Raw genomic sequence first — 13,759 nt, 5'->3', positions numbered from 1 at the left:
CATGGCCACAAGACAGCCATGCAACACCACTTCCATTCTCCGCTCCTTACAATATAGGTCTATTCACAGCAAGCCTCCCATCCTGGCTCTGTGTGTGTCTCCATAATGCAGCCCTTCAGCTCCCATTCACATATCCACACCAGAAACGCAGTAGGCACCACAAAAGGACACACTGCCTTTCTCGCACAGCTTCAGGAAAATCAATATCTGGAAAACAAAAACTGGACCAATAATTGCTGTAGTCTAGCAATTTTTATTGTTGATTGAGCTTGGCATGCCATTCCAAAGCGCTGATGGAATAATTTTATAAATAAGTGTGTTTGTTGTCTGCCATACAGTAGTGATTGTATCCACTGTGTGTGTTAGCTTAGCCTCCTAGCCATGCTGACACTGATATGACAGCTTGGATTAAGGAGATCCAGCCTACAGCGTCTTCTCTGGTCACAACACTTCCATGTCTCAGTCCTCATACCAACTGTAGCCTCGCAGTTAGAGTAATGCTCTGCTTCTTCTTCCTTGCTGCAGAGTCACACCAGCTTGTACCTTCTAATTCAATAAATGTACAAGAATCTTCATGAACAACATCATTTACATGTTCATCTAGGTGCTGAGTAAATTTCAGACAGGATTTATTCAAAAAGGGTCTACAAATCATGTCATGTATTGGCAGTTGAAGCAAGAAGAAGCTCAAAGCTGCTCTGGTTTTGAAGAAAAGAAGCTACATTTTGTAGAATCAACAATGTAGCACTGCATACCCCTGAACATACAGTAGTGACGTATAAATAATACATACAGCAGGCTGCTAACAGACGAAGCGATTCATGTTTCTCTCTGACAAAAGCATTGCTTATGTGTCAATGGTGTTGAAAATGAAAGTGCGAAATGCAGCCATGACCTGCATTTTATGCAATGACATTTACTCCAAAAATATTTATTTTTCTTTTCTTTGACAAAAAAGTCAATTTCAAGTCAAAGTACAACGACTTATTGTTCACATTCAACCTTTACAGATGATTGAAGAGATGCACATTACATGCTGACCTACATGGTGCAAGGACAATACGGGCTACAGAATAATGAATATAAATATCTTAACCTGAGTGGTCAGGCAGGTCTTCACCACCATGTGGTGTGAGATTAAATGAAGATGATAGATGGTGATTTCAGTCAGCAGCCAGTCTTTGACCTTTAGCTCTTCTTTACCATTCAGCGGCAGCCATCTCAGTGTACCCTGTATACATGCTGACATTGTGCTGGAGGTGAATATGGTGGAGATATTTTTTCTGTTCAGGGTGTTGATCATAAATTGTTGTCAAGTTAAATGTGATAATAATAGCTGTTACGTAGTTTTCCACTTGCTGTGAGCAAGTGCTTATCTTTATATTTGACATTTTCCCCTTTATATTCTGTGTGCTTCATACATTTTCTCTATTATATTAACCAGTAGTAAAATGTGCCCTCACAACATTACGTCTTTTAACCATAACTCACTACATATTTATAGCTGCCACAAAAGAGGTGACTGCAAAGTTTGAACATACAGTGATAGCATTGCAGTGAAGTGCGCACAGTATACTTGTGTTATCCATGCTTGTCTGCTGGTCTGTAATACTTTGAACTTCAGTACACCCAAAAGCCAAGAGAGGCAGAAAGTCTAACAGCAGTGTAGCTCTCACTGGATTGAGTGTTATAATTGTCACAGCATCCACTTGAAAACCAGAATTAGATTTTTTTTTTTTGCTAAGACATTTTAATTTCAAATCCAGTTTTTTATGACAGGCAAGTGGAGTGACTCCTTATGTTGTCAGAGCATCATGTTCTTTTTCTTCAGTGCCTTCAACCTGGGAACTGAATCCAGGCAAAGCTTGGCCCACTGTTGATAAATATAAATACTAGCCTCTGCCTGCTAAGCTGGTTTAGTGTTGGTCCATTGATGGTGCTCGCTGAATGTTTGTATCCAGGCGGTGAACCAGCTATAATCTGCCCCACTAACATCTATCCCCCATATCCCAACCCCCAGACCCTTTGACAAGAGGGTTGTCCATGATCGGAACTACAGAAGCAACTGCATTTCCATTCTGCCCTTCAGGCAAATCAAATGACCTGGAATTCCTTCATAACCAGCCAAGAAACGACAGTTTGTAAACCATTCAGGCAGTCCAAACTGAAGCAGCTCATTCATATCAAGAAAATAAATTACAGATGCCTTCGAAATGCCGTCACACAGTCTGATGAGTCTCTAGTCTGATGACAGTGAAGAGACTTCAGACATAATTTGGGAAACATCCCACCAGCAGTTGCATAAAGGGAAGCTTTTTGAAGGGAAGATCTGCTTTGCTTGTGCATTATTCCACATATTTACATCATTATTGTACTTCAGTTGTCTGTTGTCAACAGCTGTGCATCAAACCATGTCTCTTTCACCCTCCCTTTTTTACCTGCTTCTCTGAAGGTTTCAATCCAGAAACCTGTGCAGGTCTTGTACAGACTTATAATGTCATCTGATCAGGGTTTACATGTCTGTAACAGCTTTTCTGTAGACAGTAGGTCAGCAGTTTAAACAGCATCTGAAAGCTTATTTGTACAGACGGGTCTTTGACATAGTTGTGTTATCTTTCAGTGTGAAGTTTGTCATTTGTTTTTGTTGGTTGATTTTGTTGATTGAGCACTATGCCACGCTTGCTCGAGAAAGATGGTCCATAACTTAACTAAATTAATTACTTGCTCACCCTGTCCTGGTAAAATGTCCTTGAACAAGGTGGTGAACCCCCTGCCTCCTTACTTAATGTACTGTAAGTTTCTGCTAAACACGTTTTAATGTAGATGTAACACCCCCCTTATGCCAACACATTGCTGTTGAGACTGGAATCAGCAGGAGTCCAGGGGTGGAGGAGGGTGGGATGCTGGGAGGCAGTGAAAGGTGAATCAGCCTCCACCTTTGTTTCCAAGTGGCCCCGCTGACTTTGTTTTGGAGCAGAATGAATTATTAACGGCGGCCTTCTGGTTGTATTTTTCATCAGTGTCCACCTACAAAGGTAAAGAGCACTGTGCTGAGAGATCTCCATTGACTGGCTCCTTCCATAGTGACAGCAGAACTTTTTTTAGTCTTCCCTTTGTCTCTTTTTATTTTTAGTTTTCCTCTCTTTCTGACCCCTCTCTCTGGTTTTCCATCTCGCTGTCTCTCCTAAATTACCCAATTAACCAACACAAGAATATTTGGTCTCCATGGCAATACATAGCAGGCTTACTTGTACTCCAGTTCACAATCACATTGTATGAAACACACTGTATTAAAGCTTTAAGGAATATTCTACTTCACTAAAGTGGATTATTGTCAGATTTTGGCCTCATAAACATAAGTGACCAGACAACAAACCTCAAGTGCGTCAACTTCCATCAGTGTGTAAAGATCCATCATTGCTTTGCTGCTTTTATTTTGACATAGTAATGATAATATTAACACCTGTAACAGCTGACCAAGTCCTGTCGTCATATACATTTCATATTGTTCATGTAATACATTTTTACCCTCTCACTTTACAACATTTAACTCAAAATACCATTAAGTTTGATTTCCTGACTATAGATAAAATAAACATTTTTTGGCCTACCTGAACTACAGATAAAGGTTGTCTGTAAAGTAATGATTAAACCAAGATGCAACTAGGCACTCTTTTGAATTAGATTCCAGTGGCTACTGCCTGTATGTGAAGTCACAGAGTCTGTGTAAGGCGTTTTCATTGGCTTGAATGCTCTGTCACAAGTGGTGTGTCAAAGAATTGGATTGGCTGCATGCCATCTTTTTCCTGTGTAATGTTCTCACATTGCATTACATCTTCCTCAAGGAGAGGTCTAGGTTCAGCCATTGTCTGTGCATGGCGCTTCCAGTGAAAGGCATACCCCCCCTCTTGTTCAGATAGCACATTGTTTTGCTCGGTTGGTTTGATATGTGACTTACTGTGTGGATTTGACCAAGCACTCCTCTAGAAATTAGTCAAAGTAGACACATTTACATAAGTGAATACTATAATGTTTCCCTTTGTCCATCTGTGGAAAGTATACTTATACTTGACAAGATGTCTATATTTATCCATTAAGGATTGCAGAGTGCAGCTTTAAATGTTCAAGCAATGGTGGTCCCTCATTGACTCATCGTGTAAAACTCGACCTCCTGTGTGATAGATGTAGTTCTTGTCATGTTTGCTCCTTTCAAACATATGTTTGTTTGTTTTTTCCCAAATAATCAATGCACACTGCCCTTCCTGGAAGAGGCCAGGTGTTGTGGTGTTTTCCAAAGCAGCCATTTTCCATTCAACTTGTAGCTGGCCACTCCTCAGTACCTCCCTTTAACATAATTGCGCCCAGTTTTCTTCTTTATAAGAATCTCCTGCCCAGCTGTGATGTTTGACAGTTTCTTTCCATCTGTCCTTGATTTTAGCCAATTCACTGTCACTTGATCCTTTTTATTGTCTGCTGGCCAGGTAATGCTCCCAACTATCCGAAATGCCGAGCAAGTGCACCTAAGGTGCAGACATAAGCGTGTTAAGCTGTTGGTTCAATAAAGAATAAATAAAGTAGCCTGGCTGGATAAGGAGGAGGACTCATTTTACTGGAATTAGTTGTCCAAGATGTTCCATGGGATTATGAAGGTTGAGTGTCATCCTGTACACATTATATACTAATGTATTTAAGAAAGCTGTGGCTTTCTGAAGCTGAGGCTAATGACTGCTGACACAAGCATTGTCTTTCCTTTTTCCTCCAAAGAGACAGTGTTATGAGTGATACATAAGTACATCACTAAATGTACATCTTGCTATTTTTTGCTGTGGTGCTTTATTTCATGTTATATTTTCATGGTATTGGTTGTTTCATGGAGGAATGAAATAGACCTGGTTTTTACGTACTAGGGGCTATATAGATGTTTGGAGTCTGAAAGGGGGTGGGGGGGTTGTAATAGAAGTGTGAGAGATAAGCAATATGTAAATAGGAAATGTAGCCAAATTTACCTCTGGGAGAAAGCCAGTGTGAGAGACAGAATAATGTGGCAGGGAGCCTCAGGTGCAGCTGGGATGGGAGGAGGCGGGGCAATGAGCGAGAAGCTGAGGGAGAGAGAGCGAGAAAGAGGGAGGGTTCGTGTGTGTGTGTGTGTGTGTGTGTGTGTGTGTGTGTGTGTGTGTGTGTGTGTGTGTGTGTGTGTGTGTGTGTGTGTGTGTGTGTGTGTGTGTGTGTGTGTGTGGAAAGAGAGAGAGATTGAGTGTGCAAGCTAGAGAGATTGTGTGGAGAGGGAGGGAGGGAAGTGTAAGCCAGTCACAGCATCTCTCCTTCTCACTGCACCAGGGCTGAGGGACTCTTCGTCCCCTCGCTTCCCTCGCTGCAGATTTAACTCATTTCCATCAGCGCAGTCATCTTTTTTCTTGCTTTTTACTTGCTGCTTTTGACAGATGCATTGCATTCATCTTTCTTACTCCCGCGATCTAAGGATTTATTTCTCAAAAATGTGGGTTGTCCTGTTTGACGGAATTAAAAGGGGGACGTTTGCAGAGGACAGTGCTTAAAACTGGGACTCCGAATGGGACTGGGTCTTTTCTTTATGTTGCTAGAGTGGATTTCCCTTTTGTTGCGCTGCCAGTGTTTTGTTCAGGGCGACAGATACCATGAGAGAGGAGTTGTAGGACCCCAAACGTCTACAACTAAACAGAGCGCATATTTCAAAGGACTAAGGCAAGTTAGAAAATCTATGGTTACATTAAGCACTGCTAAGCCTCTGCTGTCAATGCTTGAGAACGTCTTAACAAAAATGCAAGTAACAAGTTTATGGGATAAATAAGTGGATTGCTGATTGATCCCGCCACCCCTCTCTTCAAGTGTCTACCAGCCACAGGATTGCTGAGGAGTCCAAGTGAGTGGAGCACTGAGTTATTCAGCTGGCCTCTCGTTGCTCCAAGAGAGTCCTTCCACCTGCCTGCATGGGAGTCTGACATTCAACACTTTCATCAACTACTGTGCTTTTACATTTGTTTGTCTTTTGCAACTTGCAGTCGAGAACACTGAGAGGCAAGTTTGCACATTTTGATTTAAAGTTTAAATCACTCGTATGGCAGAACTCTTCCAGACATTTTGATGCACTTGGTTTTTTACCTCATTCTGCCTAGGGATGCCTTGTAAACACATTTTCCCCCCAGCGCCATGTGTGCTGAGAGAGCTGTGACATTATCTCCTGCGGAGATCCCCATGTTGTTCTAGCCTGTGTCTGTGTTTTGATTCAGACAATAGCTGGGCATACATGGGCTCCAGACACTGACCAGAGGACCACCAAAATAAGGGAAGCCTGCAGTTACACAGTAAACACACTAGCACCGATGTACAGTGAAACTTTGGATTGAACCCAATGGTTGATTCTCGGAAATGGATGTAATTTTCTTCTCCAGACTTTGCTATACACCAAGAGAGACTCCTAAGAACTTTTTTTTTCTCCCTAAGCAATGGTTCCATAAAATGGATTTTTTGAAAGGAAACTGTGCTCACCAAACTTAATCTGATCTGTAGCTGTGAAATAGGAGCCATATGCTGCTTTTTTATTTGATCTCCTGTCAGGACCCGTCAAGAGAGAAGAGCATTGTGCTTTGCTTCATGCTTTAACCTCTTCATATGGTGTCCTCGCTTGGATCTTCTATGCTCTCTGCCCTTGTGAGGACAGTTTATGCCCTCAGCCTCCTGGTGGCAACCTTCATTAGAATGAGGAGATGAGGCCACAGACTGGCAGCCAAACCAGCAGGGAAATTCGCCTTTGGGATTGATACTGGCCACAGCATTAATGCTACCCTGCCTTAGGTCTACTGAAGGACTACAGCTTTTTTTTCTCTCTACTCCTGACTGTTACCCACCCACTACTTTCACTAACCATGAGTGATTGGAAAAGGAGAGCTAAACAGGTTGTCCTACCCTCCTAGAGGCTGTATTGATTTTTCTGCAGTCAGTGTTCATTTGATTGAGACCCAGCTATGTGAGAGTAAGGTGAAAGAGAGAGTGAGTGTGCGAGAGAGTATCGAGCTCCATTACCCAAGGGAGGCTGCAGACACCCGTTGTAGAGTGGGTGGGGGGCAGACAGTTCTCCAGTTTCAGGCCAGCTGCCTTATGGGTGGCACACCACAAACCTGACCCACCTGGATAGCACCCAGAACAATGAACCAGTCTGAACTGACAACGGACCCGGTGCTCACTGCCAACAGCAGCCATGGAGACTTCTTTCCTGGCAGGGCCTCCAACCTCTCTTGTCCTTTGGGCTGGGGCCTGAACGAAGGCCTCGGGGCTTGCGTTCTGGAGACTGCTGTCATCGTACTTCTGACAGTGCTCATTATTGCAGGGAACCTGACGGTGATCTTTGTGTTCCACTGTGCTCCTCTGCTACACCACTACACCACCAGTTACTTCATCCAGACCATGGCCTACGCTGACCTGCTGGTGGGTCTTAGCTGCCTGGTGCCCACCCTGTCTCTGCTTCACTACCCAGCAGGTGTCCAGGAGCCCATCACATGCCAGGTCTTCAGCTATGTCATCTCTGTTCTGAAGAGTGTTTCAATGGCCTGCTTGGCTTGTATCAGTGTGGACCGCTATCTGGCCATAACTAAACCACTATCTTATAACCAGCTGGTGACGCCATGCCGACTACGAGGCTGCATCACCCTAATCTGGGTCTACTCTAGCCTGGTTTTCTTGCCCTCCTTCTTTGGGTGGGGTAAGCCAGGCTATCATGGAGACATTTTTGAGTGGTGCGCTCACTCTTGGCCCACCTCTGCCCTCTTTACAGGCTTTGTGGTGTGTTTGCTCTATGCGCCCGCTGCACTTGTGGTTTGCTTTACCTATTACCATATCTTTCGCATTTGCCAGCAGCACAACAGGGAGATCAGTGAACGGCGTGCACGGTTCCCCAGCCAGGAGATGGAGGCTGGTGAGGGGGGTGGCGGTGGACATCATGGAGGGCATGGACCAGATCGGCGCTATGCGATGGTGCTCTTCCGCATCACCAGTGTTTTCTATATGCTTTGGCTGCCCTACATAATCTACTTCCTGCTAGAGAGCTCCCATGTGCTGGATAGCCCTGCCCTCTCCTTCATCACCACCTGGCTGGCCATCAGCAACAGCTTTTGCAACTGTGTCATCTACAGCCTGTCTAACAGTGTGTTCCGCCTGGGCATGCGTAGGCTCTCACAGACGATGTGCTCCTTCAGCCACTGTGCGGCGGATGACAGGGACTTTGGGGAGCCTAAACCAAGGAAGAGGGCAAACTCATGCTCCATCTGAAGGGATGACTTTGACAGGACAAGGATGCTCCTGAAATCTACGAATGGGAAACATGAATCTTAACAAGCTTAGGGGCTAGTTAACTTTCAGTTAAATTGGCAGGGCTTAACCAAACTGTCAGCTGATACCAGTGACATTGCCTTGGTCACAATAAACAATGGTTTATTTAAGTTTTTTGTAGAGATGGGTGCAGTGTCTAAACAGAGATTCTATGAAATGGGCCCTCTACAATGGCTTTTATTGTATGGTATGTGACTTAATGGTGGATTACATAAAAAGTAGTCTCCCTTTGGCTTTCAGAGCCTTCACATCTCACTGTATGTCGTCAGCAAGGTCAGGCATAGTGGGAAAACAGAAGTGTAAACTCGAAAATATTCGCACATATTTTCTCAGACATAAATGTGACCACACTATTTGATGCCTGTTAATTTTTGTTTGGGGTTGTAAAATGGATCAACCCAATATTCGATGTCTCTGTACTGTCTATGACTGTCATTAGCAGAGACAAGATAACCTACACTCATGGTCACCAACCTGTTTAAAGGTTGTAGATGAATATTTGGCTTCTTAACAGTATGAACACAGTGACAATGACAACAGCCATTATGCTGCTGATAAATAACAGATGACGTATGGCCTTGACTGTTTTCGGAGGAGTGAGCAGTCTGTTTTTGCAAAGTATTTTGTGTTGAATCTGTAAACACGACGTGGACACGTGAACTGGAGAGATGCAAAAAGTGATGCACTGGTCATGTGTCCTTTCACATTTTTTTTATATTAATAGATCGATTGACCAATCACCAATCAAGCAGTTGGTCCAAATTTGGATAAAATTGTTCAGCCCATCTACAAGTCATGGTACATAATATAATACACAGCAATCATGGTAAAACTCCAATATAGCACTGTGTAGATGTAAAACTTTAACCAAAGGACTCTAAAACTAAAAAAAAGTATGAAATTTAAGAGGAGTTTTGAAACCTTTAAATCCCCCAAATGGGAATTAATTAAGTTTTCACAACAAGTTACTAATCCATAATGTAGACAGACAATTTTTCAACAGCTTTAACTTTGTGACCTGTGTCAGATTTTCCACTGATGACATGCTGCTTCCATTGTTTGCCACTTTTAAATATTAACTAATTTTGGTTGGTCTCCAATTGATTGGCACACCCCTTCTAAAAAGCAACTAATTTCCAGAATTCAGACAAAAGATGTGTCTGGTTGACTCGGAGACCTCTATATTGAGGGCAGTGAACTGATGCTCCTGGTGGATAACTAGGATACTCCCCCCCTCCCCAATTGTCCCCCCTTGCTTTCATGAAATGGCCCATCAGTGCCAGGATTCCCACTGTTATCATGGCAGCCATTTCTAACAAGCAAATAAATATTACATGCCTCTTCCTTTGTTATACGGAGGGCCATGTATACTGGATAGTGAACAAAATTGGCTAAATGGAACGCCATGATCTAATTATAAATTTTATTTTGTTATTTGTAATGCAAAAGTGGGTTAAATTTTTTACTTCACTTACAGAATCCTTTAAATGAGCTGTCTCAAGGACGTCATTATTTTTAGGTGCTCCTCCTGATTGTTGACTGACTCGCAAATTTGGCTGTGTCACTTGTAGGTAAGAAAAGTGACAGAGGCAGAGCTTAGGATGTAGCTTGGTTTTGGATGCTTCGCATGTTTGACACAGTTACCTTTCTTAAAGATTACAGTGGATTTTATTTCCCAGCAGCAGTGGACGGAGCACAGGTTAATGTGATCTGATCTGTCTGGAGGTCACGTTAAGGTTAAAACTTAACTGATCTGAAATTACATGCTTAGTTGAGATAAAGGTTCACGGCTATGAGTAGCTTATCCTGTGTTAAACTACTGCCCGGACAATCCTCATTTCTTTTAATATGTCCCCCTCTCCATCAGCTGTACCGATTCTGTTGTCCTCAATCTACATGCCTTAATATTTTACAGGCTTCCCAGTGCTTTTGTGAATGAACATAGTACTTAGTATGCACTTCTCACGTGGTCGAACCTGACTGTGAATTACACAGGCAATTTGGAGAAACAAATGAAATTGGTAACTTGGCTTGTTGAATTGTCTTTTTCCATGTTTGTGCCCAAGCAACAGATGACTCTGCTTGGATGGGCCAAGGACAGTTGTTGGAAATGATGTCCTAAATGGATTGTTTGTGAGCATCTTATTGGAGATTCTGATAACATATTATAGTCCTTTGTTCTTTTACTGTGCACATTCCAGCTTGGTAAAATCTGAAGACTGTTCCATAGTCTGGGGCTTTTGATATACAAAGTGTGTTGTTAAGGAACCTTCAGACTGGCTTTGGTTATGGTACTCATCCTTTGATACAGCACAGTAGTAAAGTCATTCCAGTCAATTTACCTTGTACATTCCCCTAATTACTGGATCAGTGTCAAAGCATAGTTCATTTGACATGAATACACCCATGCACTATAGCTAATGACATATACTGATTTCTCAATTTGCTCATGTAATAGTGTCATCTGTGGTTTAGGCCTTGCTTGTAGTGTATATGTATATGTCCATGCTAGAAACCAAGTGACACAGCAAATTCAGCCCCCTTGATATTGTAACTGCATTCTATGCTGCTTAACAGTACCTTGTGTAACTCATTCCTCGTTTTAAAGCTGCATGAAGTGATTTTTGACTACTAGGAGCAGAAAGACTAATATGATAAGCCTTTAGCTTATTTTATTTTAGTGGCATGTTTGCAAGCATTTTGCTACTCACAAATCCAGCAGAAAGAAGCAACATGACCATTCAATACCAGGGTCTTTCTGGCCCCCAGATGAATGTAAGGACAGTATTGTTTTGAAATCAGGGTTTGAAAAACCAACATCACCAACAGAAGAATATCTCTCTCTTTTTTTGGTTAATCTACATGCTTTACCAGCTGCTCATTTACTTTGGCTCTCAGCAGTTTCACATGAGGCAGGTAGCCTACTGTTAACTTGAAATAATCATGTGCTGGGAGTGGCTGCCCATGGTATATACTGTATGTGCTGTCATTGTTTTGGTTTTGTTGGTTCGGACGAGTGTGATAACCATCAGTGAGGTAAAAGCGGCTCTGTAAAGCTGCAGTATGGGGTGTTGATTCGTAGTGAAATCATCTGCATTCATCACCCTTTAACATAACCAGGAAGTGTTTGAGTCATTACTAGAATTAAAAAAATATTGCTTTATGCAGCTTTAATGCATTACAGATTGTTCTGTATACGTGCCTAAAGATGTATTTTGTAGGAAAAGTGAAAAAAAGATGTTGAGAAGTAATTGTTGTTACATTAACATGCTGCACTTTTTAAAAACATTTTCCAGCTACATGAACGTACCTTGTGACCATGTACACATCTGAAGGTACAGTGTCATTGGACATTGGAGTTTTTGATGACTTTGTGAAAAGTTCAGAGGTTTCCACTTGAACCAAGAATGGGCCAAGTCATTCATTCATCCATCACAATTGATCTGACTTCAAGTGGGCACATGTTCTACTGCCTGATGTCTATGTCATATTTGTAAGATAAGAAGAGACAGCAGATTTGTCTAAGTCTTGTGAATTCCCTTCTATAGCCATGTGACCTGGCATATCTGTGGAATAACAGTAGGGAACCACAGCATAGTTGTGTCAAATACTAGTGTTACAATAATATTTTTTTAATTTTGATAGCTTGTGTTTTTGGTGCTCCTTTGGAGCATAGTGCAGTGGGGTAGTAGAGAAATTTATAGGATCTGAATAAGTGCTGTATTATCTTCACAATGTGGTGACAAACAACATGTAAGACAAAAGAAAACAAAATTCTGTATTCACCTAAAATAAAATAGCTCAGTTGTTACCATATAATGTAGAAGTTGGAATATTCCATTCAGGTGGAGATTACAGTATTTGGTCAGAAGTTGCACAAATATTCATTCCTTCGGTGAGTTTTTGTAGCGGGTTACGTGAAATACGTGTCTCGGCTCAAGGTTTCAAAAATCCAAGAGCCACTGAATGAGTATTTAAATTGTTTGTACATGTCTGTATTACACTGACCAAACTGAAGTGGTAAAAAATCAAAACTGTTATCTTGTTTAAACAAGTCGTCTTACTTTCAAGTGCATTGATTGGGGCTTTTAGTCAAAGGAGTTTAATTAATTACAGAGTAATATGTATTTATTTATTAAATTATGTTTAAACCTTTACACAATATACTGTATATGAGTATACTGTATATAACGTGTGTGTGTCTGTCTGTTTTTAATCTGCTGTACAGCCAAAAAAGTCAGACAAGCTCTGACAAAAGTATGGCGCACCCATTTGTGTTACATCAACTAGGCTGCTGATGTTTTGAGTAGGGGGCAGAGTGAGTAAAATTACACAGTATCTATTTTTTTATTTTTAAAATTTGTCAAAGGCTATGGTTTTGTTGTTGCTGCCAACCCCAATAAAAATGAAAATAGTAGACATTCACATGTCTGTGTAGTTGCTTTTGTGAAATGTGTATGTTCATGTAGCAAGCAGTTAGCCAACTTTCATTCATAACCAGTACAACTCTCCAGAGGCACCCTCCTATTTCCTCCACTTGGCACCTACTTTAAGGAGTAATGAAGAGTGTGGAGGTGTGGGCTTGTGACTGTGTGGCTGCCAGTTAGAATCCTCAGTCTTGAAGGGATTGGTGCAAACGTTTGCCCGAGCAAACCTGGTAAAGTTGCACAAGATGTTTTGATATACAGTACCAGTTACTTTCTAAGTTCAGTGAATGTGAAGAGTTAGATTTACAGGCGTAGCATACGTGCATGTGTGTGCACAGTTAATGCAACTCTCGGTCTAGATTAAATTTTGTTTTGTCTTCTTAGCTCAGTTCTGATACACTTTCTGTTCTATGTTTAAAGGCAGGGGCAGACACCCATCCCATCCAACTTCTATAGCAAATGCACTGTAGAAATATGACAATAGTGAATTCTTTGCACCAAATATGGAAGCAAACAAAGTCAAGATTGAATTTTCAGGTTTTGATCTCTTTATTTGCCTCTGAACCAGCAGATGGCTGATCAGGTGGCATTTTCTAGGTAACAACTTGGGACGCCTTTACTTTAGTTAATGCATGCCATCATGTCCTCTCTCTTCGTGAACAGTATCCTCATTATAGAGCCTGATCCTTTGTTCTTGGTCTTAAATTGGCCCTTGAAGTTCATGCATTCACTTAGACTGCAGGTGAGCTTCAAAACAGCCATAACATCACTGTCTTTACTGAGTAGCCTAGTGGAGAAACGAGCAAGGGGAGATGGAAGAGGGTACTGGAAGAACACTGACAAAAAGAACAGAAAAGAACTGGTTGGAGAGAGAAAAGCTGGCAGCATAGGTGAAGTGGCTAAGCAGACTTACTGAATTAGAAGAGGAAGATGAGAGTGAGAGAGGGAAGAAGGGATGATATGCTGTAGGT

The 13,759-nt window shown here is 41.8% G+C and overlaps 2 protein-coding genes across 4 annotated transcripts in view; both read left to right on the top strand.

Annotated features, from left to right (window-relative positions):
• Positions 1-13,759, top strand: part of rabgap1l (RAB GTPase activating protein 1-like) — a 115,755-nt gene that overhangs the window by 37,045 nt on the left and 64,951 nt on the right. The gene's annotated exons all lie outside the window — the stretch shown is intronic.
• On the top strand, positions 5,298-12,781 carry gpr52 (G protein-coupled receptor 52). Its single transcript, XM_070961548.1, has one exon. It carries the CDS (start codon positions 7,183-7,185, stop codon positions 8,299-8,301), a length of 1,119 nt encoding a protein of 372 aa, XP_070817649.1. The 5' UTR covers positions 5,298-7,182; the 3' UTR covers positions 8,302-12,781.

This window comes from Chaetodon trifascialis, chromosome 4, assembly GCF_039877785.1.
Source record: "Chaetodon trifascialis isolate fChaTrf1 chromosome 4, fChaTrf1.hap1, whole genome shotgun sequence".
NCBI classification, from domain to species: Eukaryota; Metazoa; Chordata; class Actinopteri; order Chaetodontiformes; family Chaetodontidae; genus Chaetodon; species Chaetodon trifascialis.
The sequence above is the reverse complement of the archived record's forward strand: the minus strand, read 5'-3'. Positions and strand labels throughout refer to the sequence as shown.

Bases quoted from the DNA above. Each gene is read 5' to 3' on its own strand.
- gpr52 (XM_070961548.1), top strand. From the start codon at position 7,183: ATGAACCAGTCTGAACTGACAACGGACCCGGTGCTCACTGCCAACAGC.